The sequence below is a fragment of the Microcaecilia unicolor genome, chromosome 3 (assembly GCF_901765095.1).
Source record: "Microcaecilia unicolor chromosome 3, aMicUni1.1, whole genome shotgun sequence".
Classification (NCBI taxonomy): domain Eukaryota; kingdom Metazoa; phylum Chordata; class Amphibia; order Gymnophiona; family Siphonopidae; genus Microcaecilia; species Microcaecilia unicolor.
The window spans coordinates 45303001-45323810 of record NC_044033.1 but is presented as its reverse complement, the minus strand read 5'-3'; the positions used below and the strand labels follow the sequence as shown (position 1 = coordinate 45323810).

Here is a 20810-nt window from a genome sequence, read left to right as displayed (position 1 = left end):
GGGAATAGAAGGTGAAGAAACATAATGACTCTGAAACATAAGGGCTCTGGGACCCCTGGTTTGACTGGCGGGGATAGGGGATCCCCGCAAGCTGAAGCGATTGTCCAGTGCTGGTGTCCGACGATTGCCTGCCCTGCTCTTCCCCTCATGTCGTGTGCTTGCTCATTTTAATGAAATTGGGCATGTGAGAAGTTTCGCGCATGATTAGTTTCACTAAAATGAGCATGCACGCGACATGAGGGGAACAGTACGGCAGGCAATGCGGTGAGGACCCCCACCAGCCAAGGTACGTGAGGAGGTGGGCCAAAATGTGCCTCCTCACTTTGGGCTCTGGAACCCCTCCATGTTGAGGTCTGGCTACGCCACTGGACACAGGTAAGTATGGAAAAAGATGAGCCATACTATATGCAAGTTCACAATTTAGAATAAACAAGCTGACTCCATACGCAGATCAGTCAATAGAGAGAGAGTGATAGCAAAAACCGCACTGTGAGCATGTCAACCCGCGCCACAACGCTGACTTGGAAGACCCTGGAGCAAAACGATGAGCAGTTTAGTGCCAAAATAACCTGCTGGAAAAAACACCACCAGAGACCTCTAATGTGTTGGAACACAACAGCTAGAACAGCTAAGCATCCCATGAAAGAAACACGGGAAACAAAGACTGGGGGTGAACCTCCACAGCACTGACAGGCCAAACAAAACCCCCTAGGGACAAACCGGTCCAGCGCACAAGCTACGAGCATGATGCACCCGCAGCTGACGAAAAAGAAGGGAAGAAATACAGGGAGTAATACTTACTCGCTGACAGGGGAGACCAGGGAAGAGACTTACTTCCATAAGAAAAGGAAAACTTCAGTCCACATACCCACTTGCAGGCTGTTCAATACCTCCTAACTCCTCCTCAAAATTGCTGAACAGCAGGGGAGTGTTGGGGGGGATCGGCACCATCAGATGTCACCCTGCTCCAGCCAGAATAAAAGAAATTAAAGAAGCTAATATCCTCCAAGTGGAATCCCCCTGCTCAAATGCCACAAACTGGGTCAGGAGCAGGCTGAAAAAGACCATACTGAGGATGCCTGGCTGCACAATACCCTTAAGAAGCGAATCACAGGAACTATTTTTTCTCTGTTTCCATCCGCTGGTAGATGGGCATAACCCATTAGTCTGGACTGGTATATAAGTACTGCCACACTGGGACAGACCAAAGATCCATGAAGCCCAGCATCCTGTTTCCAACAGTGGCCAATCCAGGACACAAATACCTGGCAAGATCCCAAAAAAGTTCAATACATTTTATGCTGCTTATCCCATTAATAAGCAGTGGGTTTTCCCCAAGTCATTTTAATAATGGTCTATGGACTTTTCCTTTAGGAAGCCGTCCAAACCTTTTTTTTAAACCCCGCTAAGCTAACCGCCTTTACCACATTCTCTGGCAACGAATTCCAGAGCTTAATTACACATTGAGTGAAGAAATATTTTTTTTTACAATTCGTTTTAAATTTACTACTTCGTTGTTTCATCACATGCCCCTTAGTCCTAGTATTTTTGGAAAGAATAAACAACTGATTCATGTCTACCCCACTCATTATTTTACAGACCTCTATCATATCTCCCCTCAGCCGTCTTTTCTCCAAGCTGAAGAACCCTAGCCCCGTCAGCCTTTCCTCATAGGGAAGTTGTCCCATCCCTTTTATCATTTTTGTCGCCCTTCTCTCTACCTTTTCTAATTCCACTATATCTTTTTTGAGATGTGGTGGCCAGAATTGAACACAATATTCAAGGTGCAGTCACACCATGGAGCAATACAAATTTTATTTTATTTTTTTATTTTTGTTACATTTGTACCCCGCACTTTCCCACTCATGGCAGGCTCAATGCGGCTTACATGGGGCAATGGAGGGTTAAGTGACTTGCCCAGAGTCACAAGGAGCTGCCTGTGCCGGGAATCAAACTCAGTTCGTCAGTTCCCCAGGACCAAAGTCCACCACCCTAACCACTAGGCTACTCCATATAACAACGTCTTCATTTTTGTTTTGCATTCCTTTCCTAATAATACCTAACATTCTATTTGCTTTCTTAGCCGCCGCCACAGCAGCCGCAGCACACTGAGTAGAGGGTTTCAACGTATCAGCAACGAAAACGCCGAGATCCCTTTCTTGGTCGGTGACTCCTAACATGGAACCTTGCATTACGTCTGGTATGACGACAAGGAATGCTGATTTTGGCACTGTTACAAAACAAAGTATTAGTTCCCCTCATAAACTCAATCTGTAATATTCTTAATCTTTTGCCCTGTTTTCCCTGATAAACACTGAAAAAGCAAGTCCTCCTCCAAGAACATCCACACAAAACTTAGTAGGAAATTGCTTACCTGCTGATTATCTGGCACCTTCCTGACAAGCACCTCTGTGATCTTCCTTGGAAGGTCACCGTCATAATCCACTTCTCTCTCTCTCAGGATCGTGATGTCAGCACCAACCCTATAAACAGCAAGGCAGGAAGAGGTAGTAGGACAGTGCGCACAAGGAGACAGAGTTAAGTTTGAGTCTGTAAAGAGGAGGGGGGGGGTGTGAAAGGAAGAGTATGCTGAGGTAACGAGGAGGATAAGAAGGGGAAAGGGATAGGCAGCAAATATAGGAGGAGAAGAACATGTGAAAAAGAAAAAGGAGCAAACAGAAGAAAAGTGTATGGGGTGTTTGTGTGTGTGAGAGAGAAATTTCTACTTTAAAATGTTTAAAGTCTGCATTACACCTGCATCCTCATCCATACACAGTTCTATCATTTGTACTTAAAAGCAAAAAGGGGGCCATTAATGTGCTTTAGTCATGGGAAGGTGCAGTACAGCATAGCAAAAACTTGGACTGACACTTTCTGCTGCATGGGAGCACAAAGGCCTATCCCTGGGCAATGGTTCCTTGAGACTCCCTGCTGCATGAGGAGTATTCAAAAACCTATGCCAATGATAGCAAAAGTGCTGACAGAGCTGAAGACTTACTCACAGGTTTTTGGCTTTAAAGTAAATATGTGAGAAATGGAGGCACTTAATCTAACTCTGGATACTCCCACTCTGCATTTGGTGCAGGCATCCTTCCCCTTCCATTAGGAGAAAGAGGGACTGAAGTACTTACGGATGTGGCTAACTCCTCAATATGAGAAACTTTTTGATCCCATCCTAAACTGTTTACTACTATCAGAGCAGACCTAGAGTGTTGGAAAGGTCTTTCACTTTCCTGGCTCAGTAGGATAGCTACAGTCAAGATGAATATCTTGCTTAGATTTTTTTCCATGTTTTGCCCACTGCAGTGCTAAAAAGATTTCTTAAGTCCCTTCTTTAAATTCATTTGGTGTGATTTAAAAAAATAAAACCCTAGATTTACTAGGAAAGTTTTGTTTCAAGACACTAACAAGGGAGGGGGGGCAAGCGAGAGCAGCAGCTGAATGGTTTCAAAGTCACCCTTAAAAACTTTGAGTCAGGTGGGAGTGATACTACTGAGCTTTTTGATGTGGCTTCCAAAATGTAATTGTTTGCTAGAGAAATGTGTGCAACAATCTTGCATACACTGAAGATCTAGGATCCTATGGGAACCAAGCCACACCCCCCATTAGCCATTACCCTTTGTTTCATCCTGAGATGACACTGTCTATAGAACTGGGGATGACTGCGACTGGTCAGATGAAGACCATTTTTTGAAGAGGACAAGCTGGTGCTTTAGCTCATGTCTACCACTTTCCTCAAATGCATTCCTATGCATACTTGCAACTTACTCATCTTTTGGCTAATAAAGAACTCAAGGCAAGGTTGACAGGTGAGGTCTCCTTAGAAGTGGTCTGTGACGACTTCTTGAGAGATCTCATCCCCATAGAACTGGGAAACTGAACACGGTAGAGCGGAAACTGAGTGTCAGCTATACTCCCTCTGACTGAGATTCAATGGAGTTAGCCATGGTTAAGGTAGTAAGCGCATCAAATGTTAAGATTATGTACCGTTGGTATTTTATGCGGGATCACCTAAGCCATTAGTACCTCCAGGCCACTTTGCCTTGTTAGTGGACTCTGGGGTATGTTTGGTGGACGTGCTCCAAGGCTCGGGACATTGGAAGAGTATCCTGTTGTAGATCCACTGACTCACTGGTTTATGAGTCCCATGAGACCCTGGGATTTTCCCGCTCAACAGATATTCCTGGTTTTGCAAGCCACAGGTCGCACTAGTCAGGCACTTGCTTAATTGATCTTGGCAGCTGCCTGGAAAGATCCGGGATTTCCTTCATTAAGTGGCATATTAAGTTGCGTTACAGTTATAAAATGGAGAAACTGTTTTGCGATGTAATAGCATACAGAACTGGGAGAAAATCTGGGGTTCCCTTCCCAATATGAGTTTCATTTAAATACCCTTTCTTCCCCTCCCCCTTTCCTTTTTTTTTCTCCTCTCCGTCTCTTTATGGGCCACTTACTTTCAAAAAATGAAAATGTGTGAGGTTCCTTGGCTTTTGAATTGTACTGTAATATAGTAATCTTGCAGTTTCTATGTTCTATTCAGTTTTTGAAGCTGTTTGTTGTAATCTGCAGTTTTGATAATAAAAGACCTCTTTACCAAAAAGTTTTTAAAAACACCCTGTGTCAGCATAGGAGTTGACTGTGACTGTGTTGTTGCGTTAGATTGTAAGCTCCTTTGAGCAGGGACTGCCCCCCCTTTTTTGTTAAACTGTACAGCGCTGCGTAACCCTAGTAGCGCTATAGAAATGTCAAGTAGTAGTAGATGATGCAATATAAAAGCCTATCTCAGTGCAGAGAGGACAAAGATGCCCCTAGCAGGATTTGAGCTGTTAGATTTTGCTCTATTTTTTATTTATTCATTCTTATATTCCACATTATCCAAGAACACATTTTGGTTCAATGTGGCTTACAATGAAACCGTGTTATAACAGCTTACATGTAATAAACTGAGAATTTCTATTTAACAATTAGTTAGAAAAACATTTTTTGAACAGATAGGCCTTCAAAGCTTTTTTGAATATACAATAGGAACTTACAACTTCTGATTTCTTTTGGAATGAGATTCCACCATTTAGAACCTTGGTAATCAAATCCAGCAGAATAACAGACTTGTAAGTTACATTTCTACAACAAGGTAGATGCAAAAGTAGATACTCTCTTGATGTTGGTTTTGCATTTCTAGCCAACAGGTGGTCTAGGGTGCTATGATTGGGGAAGCCCAGAGCTGTAAAACCTGCAACTCTACCCATGTCTTTTACTCACAGTATGATCAGCAAGTCACAACCATTTTTGGACAATAGACATGTTTTGTCAGAGAATACCAGGAGCAGTAGATATTAAGAGAATCAGTAAAAGCAACAAAAGGGAGTAAAAATAATAAGGAGATGACACTATGAGCAGTTACTTCTCTGCCATCCTACGCAGTGTTTTCAGAGATGCTTTCATTTCCTCCTCAGATAGCCCCACTAGCAGGCCGTTATCCTCCACACCAATCTGATAAACAGCCTCTCCACGCCCTTCCTGAAGCCGCCATTTCATCTGCGTCACCAGGTGTTCAAAGCGGTACTGTGAGGGGTTTACCAGCTTTAGCTGTCAGGAGAACAGAGAAAACCAAGTTACTTACCTGAATTTTTAATTTTTGGTGGACAGCAGGATAAAGTCTTCACAAATGGGTGAAATCAGCCAATAGTCTATGAGAAAAAAAGTTTCTTCTAGCTTTACAACTCTGAAGACACACTGACTGATGGCAAATGCATATCACTTCCCATGCTGTGGGCCCACCTCAGTTCTGTTTTTTTCCACGCAGCCAGTAAAACATCTTCCCTATGCTCCATCATGGTACAATTGTACCTATAAAGAGTTTTTCTGCATGTGTTGCCTCAGTTTTCCTGAATGTTTTTTTTTTTCAAGTTTCATTTAATTCTTATACATATTATTTAATATGGAACAACTCTAGGGAGAGGTAGGAAGGTGATGCAAAGCCTTCTACAGGTAACTCACTCTCCCTCTCCCCAAAGGCAGGTAGAATAGTTAGCTCTTACCTGTGGGACTCCCTAGCTACAGATATCCTTCAATATAAAAAGAGGACAATCAGAATAAACCAACCAAAAGTCTGATAAACAGCATGTTTTTGTTGGCAAAATGGTTTTTCATGTTTATTTTTAAGGCAACCTGGACTTTGTTTTTTTTACCCTCATCTCCCCTTACGCTCCTACCCGTAACCTCCGCTCACAGGACAAATCTCTCCTCTCAGTACCCTTCTCCACCACCGCCAACTCCAGACTCCACCCTTTCTGCCTCGCCTCACCCTATGCTTGGAATAAACTCCCTGAGCCCATACGCCAAGCCCCCTCCCTACCCATCTTCAAATCCTTGCTCAAAGCCCACCTTTTCAATGTTGCTTTTGGCACCTAACCATTGTACCTCTATCCAGGAAATCTAGACTGCTTCAATCTTGATTGACTGCACTTGTTGTCCTTGAGATTGTAAGCTCCTTTGAGCAGGGACTGTCCTTCTTTGTTAATTGTACAGCGCTGCGCAACCCTGGTAGCGCTTTAGAAATGTTAACTAGTAGTAGTAGTAGTAGTAGTACATATAAGTGCCATGGAGGGGAGAATGGGTGAGATGGAGTTGGATTCTAAACCTGAGAGAGATTCTACAGGACAAATCAAACATATAAATGGCAAGAGGCATACTCACTCGCAAATGCACAGTAGAGACCCTCTCTGTCCCGCCCCCGCATCAATACGTAATGACGGGGGCATGACAGAGAGGGAACCTGCGCACCTGCGAGTGAGAGAACCGCCGTCGCCACCGCTCCCCCCACCCACCCAGAGTCGCTGCCGCCACCCACCCTCCACCCGGGCCGGGTACCTGGCTTCACTATTCAAATCGCCAGAACGCAGCACACAGCTCATCTGAGCTGCTGTTGGCCTTCCTTACCTGCCTGTGTCCCGTCCTCGCCAACGTTACGTCACATGAGGGCGGAACACACGCAGAGAAGAAGGAAGGCCGACGGCAGCTCAGATGAGCTGTGTGCTGCGTTCCGGCGGTTTGAATAGTGAAGCCAGGTACCCGGCCCGGGTGGAGGGGTGGCGGAGGGGACTCCGGGGGGGGGGGGGGGCGGCGGCGACCTATCCAGGGGGGGCCTTTCAAACCCCCCCCTTCCTTTACTAGCTCATTTTTACGGGCTCAACAGCTAGTCAATATATATAAAAGGCGAGTGTCGTACTCACTCGCAAGTGCGCAGTAGAGACCTTCTCTGCCCCGCCACAATACGTGATGACGGGGGCGGAACAGAGAGGGTCTATACTGCGCATTTGCGAGGGAGAGACACCGCCGTCGCTAACGCTCCCCCCACCCGGAGTCGCCGCCGCCGCCACCCACCTTCCACCCGTCGGGCCCTCGCTCCGCTACTGAAACAGCGAGGGTCCGGGAAAGCAGCACTGAGTTCTGCTGAGCTGCCGTCAGCCTTCCTTCTTCTTCTCTGCCTGTGTCACGCCCTCAACGACGTTACATCACACGAGGGCGGGACACAGGCAGAGAAGAAGAAGGAAGGCCGACGTCGGCTGCTCAGCAGAGCTCAGTGCTGCGTTCCCGGACCTTCACTGTTTCAATAGCGGAGGGGCCCGGCCGGGTGGAAGGTGGGTGGCGACGCGACAGCTCCGGGGGGGGGGGGCGAATTCGGAGGGGGGAGGGGCAGCGGCGAACTCAGCGGCGCGGGGGGGGGGCCTTTCAACCCCCCCTTCCTATAATAGCCCGTTTTTCGGGCTCAAAGGCTAGTTGATCCATAAATTAAAGTTGTCATCCTTTGGAAATGGACTCCCAATGAGGTAGCTGGTTTAGCCAAAGTCCATGTCACAACCCTAAAAATCTTCCTCATGAAGCCTGAATGACATTGCCATGGCTCTAATGTTCTGAACCTTATATGATCTTCTGCATTTAAGCTTGCTTGGTGTAAACAATGGAGATACGGTTTGCCAGAAATTTAGAGCAGAAACATACAGGAGATAGCTGCTACGAAAGCAAAACAAACAGCAGCAGCAGCGATCCAAGGAAGGACAAATACAGCAAGAGTTTATCCAAATGTCAACTTTAATGCAAACAGGACCCAACCTGGCTAAGTTTGAAAAAACATTTTTGTCAGGGGTCACATAGGTTTCCACAATACATTCACAGATTCTTTTACTTTTGATACTGGACCTCACTTTTCTTTTAAACACTGCTGCTGTTTGGTTGTCTGTCTTGCCAAAAAATTAAACAGTGTGTATTTGGTAATGGCAACCCTATTGTTACTGGGATGACTATATAAAAAAAGATTTTTTGTATGTAAGTAAATTACTATGGGTACATAATAGCCCTATGAAAGAGATAGGACCGCAGACACTACAATCTCATGCAGATATTGGAGTCTTGCAGGTCAGACCCTGGTTAATCCTTGGTCTCTGAGGGTTATACCCATTAATTAAAAACTTTAATTCATTCTACCCTTTGGGTTTTTTTTTGGCTGTTCACCAGTTTTTTTGGTGTCACATAGGTTTCCACAATACATTCACAGATTCTTTAATTTTTGATACTGGACCTCACTTTTCTTTTAAACACTGCTGCTGTTTGTTTGTCTGTCTTGCCAAAAAATTAAACAGTGTGTATTTGGTAATGGCAACCCTATTGTTACTGGGATCAAAAGAACAAAAAGCTAGGCTCTATTACAATCCCAGTATATAATACATATTCATCATCATGGGCATGTGGCTTAGAAAAAGAATTGGCAAGATGATTAATTGGTTATGAAAGAAATCAGACACCACCTTAGGCAAACATTGAATGAGCATGCAGAATCAGCCTATTGTTGAAAAACTCTGTGTATGATGGCTCAAGCACCAGGGCCTGGAGCTCACTGGCTGCTATCAAGAAAGTACCTTCCAGACTAGATACTTCAGTCCACAGGAGTCTAGTATCCAAAATGTAGCATTCATCACTTGGGTCAAAATCAAGCTGAAGTCATAGTACACATAGAAAGGCTTAATGAAGCCCCGCATTAAACTAAAGGCTGTTCAATGATAGGTTTAACTTCTACATCAGGGGTGGACAAACATTTTGATCAAAAAGCCACACTGAAAACCATGAATGGAGTGGGTGGGGCTGGTGGGTCTCTCTAACACCTAGTCTTTTCCACAGCTAGCCAGCATCCCCACTCCTATATGCCCCACTGACCACAAACAACTGAGTGGCAGCCAGTTTTCTTTCAAAGCTTGCAAAACCCAGGAGTCCTCCTTCAGTCATGCATGGCAGGTCTTTATTTTGGCTGCCCTAGCAATGTCATCACTGAAGGCCCCAAAATATGTACCTTTGATGAAAAGCATAATATCACTTCAGCCAAAAAAAAAAAAGAAAAACAGGTTTGCCAGGTTGGATCATATGTAATTTGGGAAATGAGGAGCTGGCTGCAAAACCAGATTTGGCCTGTGGGCCTTAATTTAACCTGCTCCGGTTCTGCATGATGGTGATGTGCCAATTGAACTAAGGTGAACCCTGGGCTGGATTTTAAACATTACTCTGACAGATGTAGAAGATATCCACGCAGTTTGTGTGGGACAAGAAAATGGGTCTAGGGCTTTCTATCAGACACTACTAATCTTCTCTATAGAAACTATGAGATCTTCAAATGCAGACCCTCCTAAAACCCATAAGGACCTGAGTCAGTCATTCTTATCAGGCAGATTAAGGAAAACTATGGTTGCCCTCTCAACATCAAGCTGTGAGAGCTTAGGACCTCATGCTAGAATGTAACATAACCCTCTGTGCCTATCCTGATTATTTTCGAAGGAGATCACCGGCCATCTTCCGACACAAATCGGGAGATGGCCGGCCAAATCGCAGAGCTGGCCAAAATTAAAGGGAGCGTTTCTGCAGGGTATGGAAGGCGGGACGGGGACATGGTTATGAGATGGCCGGCTTCGGCCGATAATGGAAAAAAGAAGGCCGGCTCTGACGAGCACTTCGCCGGCTTCACATGGTTCATTTATTTTTAGGACCAAGCCTCAAAAAAGTGCCCCAACTGAGCAGATGGCCACCGGAGGGAATGGGGGAGCACCTCCCCTTACTCCCCCAGTGGTCACCAACCCCTCCCACTCAAAAAATAAATTTAAAAATCGTTTTTTTGCCAGCCTTTATGCCAGCCTGAAATGTCATACCTAGCTCCAGGACAGCAGTATGCAGGTCCCTGGAGCAGTTTTTAGTGGGTGCAGTGCACTTCAGGCAGGTGGACCCAGGCCCATCCCCCACCCCTACCTGTTACACTTGTGGTGGTAAATGGGAGTCCTCCAAACCCCACCCCCATAACCCACTGGACCCCCATATAGGTGCCCCCCTTCACCCCTTAGGGCTATGGTAGTGTTGTACAGTTGTGGGGAGTGGGTTTTAAGGGGGGGATTTGGGGGGCTCAGTACACAAGGTAAGGATGGTATGCACCTGGGAGCAATTTTTGAAGTCCATTGCAGTGCCCCCTAGGATGACTGGTTGGTGTCCTGGCACGTGAGGGGGACCAGTGAACTACAAATGCTGGCTCCTCCCATGACCAAATGCCTTGGATTTGGCCGGGTTTTAGATGGCCGGCATCTCAAACCCGGCCATCTCTGACATTTGGCCGGCCCCAACCGTATTATCGAAACGAAAGATGGCCAGCCATCTTTTTTGATAATATGGTTCAGGACCGCTGTTTGCGGCGCTGGCCATTTAGATGGCAGGCGCCATTCGATTATGCCCCCACCTGTCAGCAATATGGGCAATTCCTCAACCTGACTGGTTACCTGATGGATAGTTTCTGAAGAAGAAACCAGATTTATCTTGGCCAACGGTAAGCTGTGAGAATTATAGTTCCCCAGGACTGTCTTAAGTTTTATAAGTATCTTTACAAGGAGAAGGATTGGAGTATATGCATAGAGGACCCATCCCAAATCCAGGAGACAGGCATACAAGATTAGTTTGGTAAGAGTCTTTATTCATGAGAAAAACTAAGGAACTTTTCTTTTAATGGGAGATACAAAAAGGTCTATCATAAGATTAAAAGATGGGTGGACCTTCACAGTCATGAAATATTCTCACTACTTTCAAGTGCAGGGACCACTTATATGGTTGTAGTATTCAGCCTGTCTACCGGCATATTGTCTTTTCCTGCCAGGTATGTAGGCTGAAGGTCATCTTTGAGAAATGGTCTACTTTCACATTCTGACATAGGAGATACAAACCTGTTCCTCTCTTCTTGTTGATGTAGCACATTAACTACCCAATTGCCTGTCTTATCTAGGGTAATTTTTGTTGGCTAAACAATCGCTGAAAACCTTGAGAACATTCCAGATAGTCCTTAGCTCAAGGAAGTTCATCTGGTGAAGATTTTTCTGAGCAGTCCATAGTCCCTGATGTCAAGCCCTTCTATATGAACTCCCTGGCCCAATTTTGACACACCTATAGATAGGACAACTTGAACAGAAGAATTTGGAGGGGAATTCCTTTTGCTAGATTTGATTGGTTCAACCACCAGGACAGGAGTCCCTGAGGTGCTTATTGACAGAGCTACATCTCACATGCTCTGAGAAGGATTAGATCTGATAGTCCCATTGCTAGTATCCCTATTTTAGCAAGATTATTAGAGACCTGCTCAACAGCTTTCAAATTTTTTGGATCAATTTGACTGCTTACTCTCTTCTCAATGGATTTAGAACTCATTTTAGTACTAGAGGTCAAATGATTCTAGTACAATTTGATATATCAGCCCCTTTGACACAATAAATTACTCTTTTATTGTTGTCTATATTGCGTGGGATAGGTATTGTAGGATCTGTCCTAAAATGGTTTGAAGAAATTTTGAACAATAAGAGTTATTGTGTCTATAAAAATGGCATTCAATCCATTAGTTGGTAGTCTTCTAGTGGAGCTCCTCAGGGGTTCTGCACTATCTCCAATGCAATTTAATTTATAAATGAGTTATTTAGTTTGTCATTTATGGTACCAGACTGCAAATTGGCTTATCTTTATTCTTGTTCCAGTTCAGATGGATTCTGTTAAACCTACCAAATTACTTAATAACTGCATTGCTGCAATTGAATGCTAAATAAGCAAAAAAATAAAATTTTATGATTTAGTAATATAATAGATATAGAAGAGTTGCTAGATTCTAGTACTATCCTTCCTGTTGTAAAAAAAAAAAAAAAAAAAGAACTTAAAGAGTCTGTGGCTTTATTTTACATAGTTATTTAACAACGAAGCCTCAAGTAAAAAGACCATCTAGTAATATCTTTTTAAAATTAAGAAAAATTTGCACAGATACGATGGACTTATGATTATAGATTATTGGTTCAATTGTTAAATCTTACTTCCAAACAGATTATAGTAACTTTATATTATGAGAATCTCATCAATATTATTCAATAGCCTTCAGTCCCTACACAGTACTGCAGCTAAATTAAATTTTTTGGAGTTTGGAAATACGAGGGAGTGTCCTCTTTGTTGATGAAGTTACATTGGTTACCAGTTTAGGCTTATGGGGGTTTTTTTTTGGGGGGGGGGTCCCCCCCCCCAAAAAAAAAGTAGCAAGTACAGTATGATTTTCAACACCTTATATGGTTTTGCCCCAGATTATTTTTCAAGTTCTCTAGTTGTTCTTGCTTCAAGTTTCTCTTCTAGGGGACTGAAGTATCATGTGTTGGGAGTTCCTGTCAATTAATGATATCAAACTTAAATAGTATTTTGCTTAGTCTTTCTACTTTCAAGCAACTGAACTTTGGAATAGCTTTCTATTGCGATTAAAGACCGCTTACATCTTATTTTACTTTTGTTGTGTTTTAAAAACATTTTGAAAAGTATTATTTAAATGCATGTTTCTTAAATAGGAATCATTGTAATCTATAATCTGTGACATCTATACTGTCCTAATATATTTTCCTGCTTCTTTTAAATACAAATTTAAGTAGCTTAGAACCTTTTTAAGGAGTGAGCAACTAATAAATGAAGTGAACAGAACAGAAAGCGAAGATACTTACCTGTAGCAGGTATTCTTCGAGGACAGCAGGCTGATTGTTCTCACATGTGGGGTCGACGTCCGCGTCGGCCCAGAAAACAACAAATTTTTCTAGCAAAAATAAAAAAAGTTTTTGCCTAGAGTCTTCTGGCGAGTGAATCATGCACACTGCGCATGTGCAGACGACTTCCCGCCCGTCAGGCGAGCATTTCCGTTAGTTAAATCAAAAAGCATAGAACTAGTAACAACTCCAAAGGGGATGTGGGCAGGTTTGTGAGAACAATCAGCCTGCTGTCCTCGGAGAATACTAGCTACAGGTAAGTATCTTTGCTTTCTCTGAGGACAAGCAGGCTGCTTGTTCTCAAATGTGGGGTATCCCTAGCAACCAGGCTCACTCAAAACAATTAACACTGGTCAATTGGGCCTCACGAGGACATAACATAGATTGACCTGAAACCATAAACAACTACAGAGAGTGCAGCCTGGAACAGAACAAAAATGAATAGGGGGGTGGAGTTGGTTTCTAAACCCCAAACAGATTCTGCAGCACTGACTGCCCAAACCGTCTGTCACGTCAAGTATCCTGCTGAAGGCAGTAGTGAGATGTGAATATGTGGACTGATGACCACGTTGCAGCCTTGCAAATCTCTTCAATGGAGGCTGACTTTAAGTGAGCCACTGATGCTGCCATGGCTCTAACATTATGAGCAGTGACATGGCCCTCTAGAGTCAGCCCAGCTTGGGCATAAGTAAAGGAAATGCAATCTGCTAGCCAACTGGAGATTGTGCGTTTTCCGATGACGACTCCCCTCCTGTTGGAGTCCAAAGAAACAAACAACTGGGCGGACTGTATGAAGGGCTTCGTCCGCTCCACGTAAAAGGCCAATGCTCTCTTGCAGTCCAAGGTATGCAAACTGCTTTTGAGGATGGGAAAAATGTTGGCAAGACAATTGACTGGTTCAGATGGAACTCCGACACCACCTTCGGCAGGAGCTTAGGGTGCGTGCGGAGGACTACTCTGTTGTGATGAAACTTAATATAAGGTGCATGCACTACTAAGGCCTGAAGCTCACTGACCCTACAAGCTGAAAATGACTTTCCAGGTCAAGTACTTCAGATGGCAGGAATTCAGTGGCTCAAAAGGAGCTTTCATCAGCTGGGTGAGAACAATGTTGAGATCTCATGACACTGGTGGAGGTTTGACTGTGGGCTTTGACAAAAGCAAACCTCTCATAAAGCGAACTAAAGGCTGTCCAGAGATAAGCTTACCTCAACACAGTGATGATAAGCACTAATCGCACTAAGGTGAACTCTTATGGAGTTGGTCTTTAGACCAGACTCTGACAAGTGTAGAAGGTATTCAAGCAGGGTCTGTGTAGAACAAGAAAGAGGATCTAGGGCCTTGCTGTCACACCAGACGGCAAATCTCCTCCATTTGAAAGAGTAACACCTTTTCTTGGAATCTTTCCTGGAAGCAAGCAAGACTCGGAAGACACCCTCTGAAAGACCCAAGGAGGCGAATTCTAAGCCCTCAACATCCAGGCCATGAGAGCCAGAGACTGGAGGTTGGGATGCAGAAGCGACACCTCATTCTGGGTGATGAGGGTCGGAAAACACTCCAATCTCCACGGTTCCTCGGAGGACAACTCCAGAAGAAGAGGGAACCAAATTTGACGCGGCCAGAAGGGAGCAATCAGAATCATGGTTTTGCAGTCTTGAGTTTCAGCAAAGTTTCCCTACTAGAGGGTATGGGAGGATACGCATACAGGGGGGGCCTGTTCCCCAATTAAGGAGAAAGGCATCTGATGCTAGTCTGTGGTGGGCCTGAAGCATGGAACAGAACTGAGGGACCTTGTGATTGGATTGAGTGGCAAAAAGATCCACCGAGGGGGTGCCCCATGCTCGGAAGGTTTTTGCGGGCTACGCCCATGTTCAGCAACCACTCGTGAGATTGCATTATCCTGCTCAACCTGTCAGCCAGACTGTTGATTACACCTGCAGATATGTGGCTTGAAGAAACATGCCATGACGGTGTGCCCAAAGCCACATCTGGACGGCTTCCTGACACAGAGGGGGTGAGATCCGGTGCCCCCCTGCTTGTTGGTGTAATACATGGCAACCTCACTGTCTGTCTGAATCAAAATGATTTGGTTGGACAGCCGATCTTTGAAAGTCTTTAGAGCGTTCCAGATCGCTCGCAATTCCAGGAGATTGATCTGAAGACCTTTCTCCTGAAAGGACCAGGCTCCTTGAGTGTGAAGCCCATCTACATGAGCTCGCCACCCCAGGAGGGATGCATCCATCATCATCACTTTTTGTGGCTAAAGAATTTAGAATGGACATCCCAAGGTCAAATTGGATCGAATCATCCACCACTGAAGGGAATTCCGGAAGTTGGTGGACAGTTGGATCACATCCTCTAGATAGTCCGCAGCTTGATACCACTGGGAAGCTAGGGTCCACTGAGCTGATCTCATATGTAGACGTGCCATGGGAGTTACATGAACTGTGGAGGCCATGTGTCCCAGAAGTCTCAACATCTGCCGAGCCGTAATCTTTTGAGACGCTTGAACTCTGGACACCAGGGACATGAGGTTGTCTGCCTTTGCCTCGGGAAGATACGCTCGAGCTGTCTTTGTGTTCAACAGAGCTCCAATGAATTCCAACTTTTGAACTGGGGTGAGATGAGACTTGGAGTAACTGATCACGAACCCCAGTAGCTCTAGTACCTGAATAGTCATTTGCATGGAATGTAGAGCGCCTGCCTCCAAGGTGCTCTTCATCAGCCAATCGTCGAGATAAGGGAACACATGCACTCCCAGTCTGCGTAGCGGTGCTGCGACTACCGCTAGGCACTTTGTAAACACTCTGGGTGCAGACGCCAGACCAAAGGGCAGTACACGGTACTGAAAGTGCTGTGTTCCCATCTGAAATCGAAGACACCTCCTGTGAGCTGGAAGTATCGAGATGTGTGTATAAGCATCCTTTAACTCTAGAGTGCATAGCCAATCGTTCTCTTGAATCATGGGAAGAAGGGAGCCCAGGGAAACCATCCTAAACTTTTCTCAGACCAGGAATTTGTTCAGGGCCCTTAGGTCTAGGATGGGACGCATCCCCCCTATCTTTTTCTGCACAAGGAAATAGCTGGAAAAGAATCCAAACCCTTCTTTCCCTGGTGGAACGGGTTCGACCGCTTGGGCCTTTAGAAGGGCGGAGAGTTCCTCTGCAAGTACCTGATTGTGCTGGGAGCTGTAAGAATGAGCTCGCAGAGGGCAATTTGGAGGTTTGCATTCCATACTGAGGGTGTATCCTAACCGGATTATTTGAAGAACCCACCGGTCGGAGGTTATGAGAGGCCACCTTTGGTGAAAAAATATCAACCTCCCCCCAACTGGCAAGTCGTCCTGTTCGGACACTTTTATTGAGGCTATGCTTAACTGGAGCCAGTCAAAAGCTCATCCCTTGCTTTTGCTGGGGAGCAGTACGGACCTTAGACGCACACTGTTGACGAGAACGAGCGCGCTGGGGCTGAGCAGGCTGCCAAGAAGCAGGAGTGTACCTACGCCTAGGATAGGAATAGGGAACACTCCTCTTCCCTACAAAATACCTCCTAGATGAGGAGGTAGTAGCAGAAGACGCTCGGTGGGAGAGAGAATCCATAGCATCATTATGCTTCTTGATCTGATCAACTAGATCCTCTACTTTTTCACCAAAAAGGTTGTCCCCCCGGCAAGGAACATCTGCCATTCGCTGCTGGACCGAATGATCCAGGTCAGAGACATGCAGCCATGAGAGTCTATGCATCACTATACCTTGAGCAGCGATCCTGGATGCTACATCAAAAGTGTCACATGTACCCCTGGCCAGGAATTTTCAACACACCTTCTGCTGCCTAACCACCTGTCGAAAAGGCTCGGCTTGCTCCAAAGGGAGTGCATCAGCCAAGCTAGACAGTTGCCTTATCGAGTCTCGCAAGTGAACGCTCGTGAAAAGCTGGTATGATTGAATCTTGACAGCGAGCATAGCGGCCTGATACGTCTTCCTCCCAAAATAATCAAGAGTCCTAGCTTCTCTGCCTGGGGGCGCCAAAGCATAGTCTCTAGTACTCCTGGCTCTCTTGAGGGCAGAATCCACCACCATAGAATTGTGGGGTAACAGACCTCATCAATCCAGGTTCACCGTGGATCCGATACTGGGATTCAGCTTTCTTCGGGACCACAGGGCCAGACAGAGGGGCTGACCAGTTTCGCATAAGGACTTCCTTCAGTACCTTATGCAGAGGGACTGTCACAGCCTCTTTAGTTACTACTACTACTACTACTATTTAGCATTTCTATAGCGCTACAAGGCATACGCAGCGCTGCACAAACATAGAAGAAAGACAGTCCCTGCTCAAAGAGCTTACAATCTAATAGACAAAAAATAAATAAAGTAAGCATATCAAATCAATTAATGTGAACGGGAAGGAAGAGAGGAGGGTAAGTGGAGGCGAGTGGTTACAAGTGGTTACGAGTCAAAAGCAATGTTAAAGAGGTGGGCTTTCAGTCTAAATTTAAAGGTGGCCAAGGATGGGGCAAGACGTAGGGGCTCAGGAAGTTTATTCCAGGCGTAGGGTGCAGCGAGACAGAAGGCGCGAAGTCTGGAGTTGGCAGTAGTGGAGAAGGGAACAGATAAGAAGGATTTATCCATGGAGTGGAGTGCACGGGAAGGGGTGTAGGGAAGGACGAGTGTGGAGAGATACTGGGGAGCAGCAGAGTGAGTACATTTATAGGTTAGTAGAAGAAGTTTGAACAGGATGCGAAAACGGATAGGGAGCCAGTGAAGGGTCTTGAGGAGAGGGGTAGTATGAGTAAAGCGACCCTGGCGGAAGATGAGACGGGCAGCAGAGGTGAAGAAGAATAGTCCAGGACTTCGAGCATCTCAGTCCTGGGCTCATCCTCAATCTCCACAGGGAAGGAAATAGCCGTAGCCATTTCCTGGACAAAAGAGGAAAAGGAAAGACTCTCCGGTGGAGATAGTCTCCTCTCTGGTGGAGGGGAAGGTTCAGAGGGAATCCCATAGGACTCATCAGAAGAAAAGTACCTGGGATCTTCCTCTGATTCCCACAAACGCTCCTGCTCAGTATTGGATAAGACCTCTGTCAAGGTACTCAGACACTGAACCTGCCTCAATGCTGAGGAACGATGTCCTCGATGGTGATGTCGAGAGGCTGACGCCCGGTCTGACTGCGGCAAAGCTCCCTCCACCGACGTTGAAGGGGAGTCAACCTGGGTGGCAGCCGATGCCGATGCTGCAGGCGGCACCGTGGTCAGGGACCCCACCACAGGAGAAGGACCAGACACCGCTGCAGTAGACGGTACAGAAGGCGCAAGCACCCCCTACACCGAAGCTGACTGGCGTCCCTCCAGAAGTTCTGGAAATAAGACCCGGATGCACTCGTCGAGAGCCACCATCGGAGAAGGCTGTGGGGTCGGTGGAACGGGTGGTGTCAGAATCCGTGGAGGCATGGGAGTAGGTACTGGGCTGCTAAGAGACCGACGCATCGGCATCTCCTGTATCGAGGGGGAGCAATCTTCTTGACACGGACGCTTCTTGTGTGCCGACTGTCGACGCCCCAGAGATCACGGTACCGTGTGTTGAAGAAGAATGATGATGATGCTTCTTCGCCTTCGCTCGACGCCTGTCATCGAGACTCCTCAGTACCGAGAACGTGGAATCCTCGCGTCTCCTCGGGTCCGGGTCCGACGAAAGTCGGTCCGGGGGGCCTGCATAACAGGAGGCTTCAAGGCAGGTGGAGACCCACTCGACGCCTCACTGCTCCCAGCACGAGTTGGTCTCTCAGCAGCCATTACCTTTCCTCCAGACGTCGATGCTTCGATGTCAACGCCGCCGACCTCGGGAACCGAAGTCGAAGGACCGGACCGAGCCCAAAAAGCTTTTCTCGTTGGGCTTCTCGAGACGCTTGGGTCCATTTCTTCATACGAAGACACAAGACTACAAGCAGCTGGGCTATGGTCGGGCACAAGGTACTGGATACACCAGGCATGGGTATCGGTACCTGAGATGGTCCAGTAGCACAGAGTACAATGTTTGAAGCCACTGGGTGTTTTCGATGACATGGAAGGGAAAACGGCTTCGGCGAAATCAAAAGACGCGATTGTGCCTGTTAATAGAAAAAGGGGCACAAAAAAATAAGGGAATAACCCAGCCACGTTGAAAAAACAAAGGAAATTTTAAAAGAGGGCAAAACTAAAAATACAGTACGAGAATTGTTTGGGGGTTTTTTTTATAATAAAATAAAGAAAAAATTAGAAGAAAAAAGCGAATAGTCGCAAAGACTCTTTCCTGGGCCTGAGAGGAGCGCAGAAAAAACCTACCGCACCTCAACACGGAGAAAAAAAAAAAACTAACGGGCATGCTCGAGTGACGGGCGGGAAGTCGTAAGCGCATGCGCGGTGTGCATGATTCACGCACCAGAAGACTAGGCAAAAACTTTTTTTTATTTTTGCTAGAAAAATTTGCTATTTCCTGGGCCGATGCGGACGTCGACCCCACATGTGAACAAGTAATCTGCTTGTCCTCGGAGAACAGTAAGCATAATTGATATGTAATCAGGGAGCCTTGTACAGTATGTCAATACAATTATCTTGAATTGAATTATGGTGGGCACTAGAAGATAATGACGCTGTAGCAACAAACACATGACACAAGTGTTATTTATGGGTTAAGAACAAAATATTGACAGTGGTATTTTGAACATATTGCAAGTGCTTCAATTCGACTGCAGAGATACCCAAATTATTTCCTGCAGCATGGAAACTAACGTGGCGAATCTTTCCAGTGGGAGAAAGGCCTTTGACCAAGTCATGTCTGGCAGAGCTTGAATGAATTTCAGTTGTGGTGAAAGGGTCAAATGGGATTTTGAGTAACCGATGAATCCTAATGAATCCAAAAACTGATAAAACTTCTTCCTGAGAAAAGCCCTTGACCATCCAATCATCCAGCTGGGGAAACACATGCACCCCAAATTTGTAATGATGTGTTGCTACTACAGTTAATCAGTGGCCTAGTGGTTAGGGTGGTGGACTTTGGTCCTGGGGAACTGAGGAACTGAGTTTGATTCCCACTTCAGGCACAGGCAGCTCCTTGTGACTCTGGGCAAGTCACTTAACCCTCCATTGCCCCATGTAAGCCGCATTGAGTCTGCCATGAGTGGGAAAGTGCGGGGTACAAATATAACAAAAAAAAAAAAAAAACATTTTCACTAGTACACATGTACCTGGTGCCGACATACATAAGTTTCCTTTAAATCAAGGGTCCTCAAATCCAATCTGAGGATTTCTACAATGAATACATACGAGATCAATTTGCATACAATGGAAGAAATAAATGCAAACAGACCTCATACATATTCATTGTGGAAATCCTCTTTTATTAGATCAGAGATTTGCTATTTAAAAGTTTAGACAACTTCTGGAAACTTATTTGGTAGGTTGTTTTTTTTTTGTTGTTTTTTTAATTAAATGTCAATTTGAACCTTTTCATTGTAATTTGCTGGAATTGGCTACCATTTCTCCTCTTATTGTTATTAATGCAGAGCCTTTCAATTTGAAGGAGAATACAAATATTTTATTGTATTTTGTTGTATTGCATTGTATTGTACGGGACATGCATGTCTTTGTGGCAGCCGAGGAACATCCATATCATAAAATGGCCACATAGGACATCCATGTAGAGGAATAGTCTAATGGTTAGAGCAGCCTGGAGAGTACCAGAGAACCAGAGGTTGCCAGTTCAA

The 20810-nt window shown here is 45.4% G+C and overlaps 1 protein-coding gene across 1 annotated transcript in view; it reads right to left on the bottom strand.

Annotated features, from left to right (window-relative positions):
• GTPBP2 (GTP binding protein 2) overlaps nucleotides 1-20810 on the bottom strand; it is a 114364-nt gene that overhangs the window by 62941 nt on the left and 30613 nt on the right. The window contains exons 3-4 of the mRNA XM_030195863.1: nucleotides 5402-5586; nucleotides 2375-2483 (exon numbers count right to left, since the gene is read on the bottom strand). Of these exons, the coding sequence (XP_030051723.1) occupies nucleotides 2375-2483; nucleotides 5402-5586 (294 nt within the window). The remainder of the gene's footprint in view (nucleotides 1-2374; nucleotides 2484-5401; nucleotides 5587-20810) is intronic.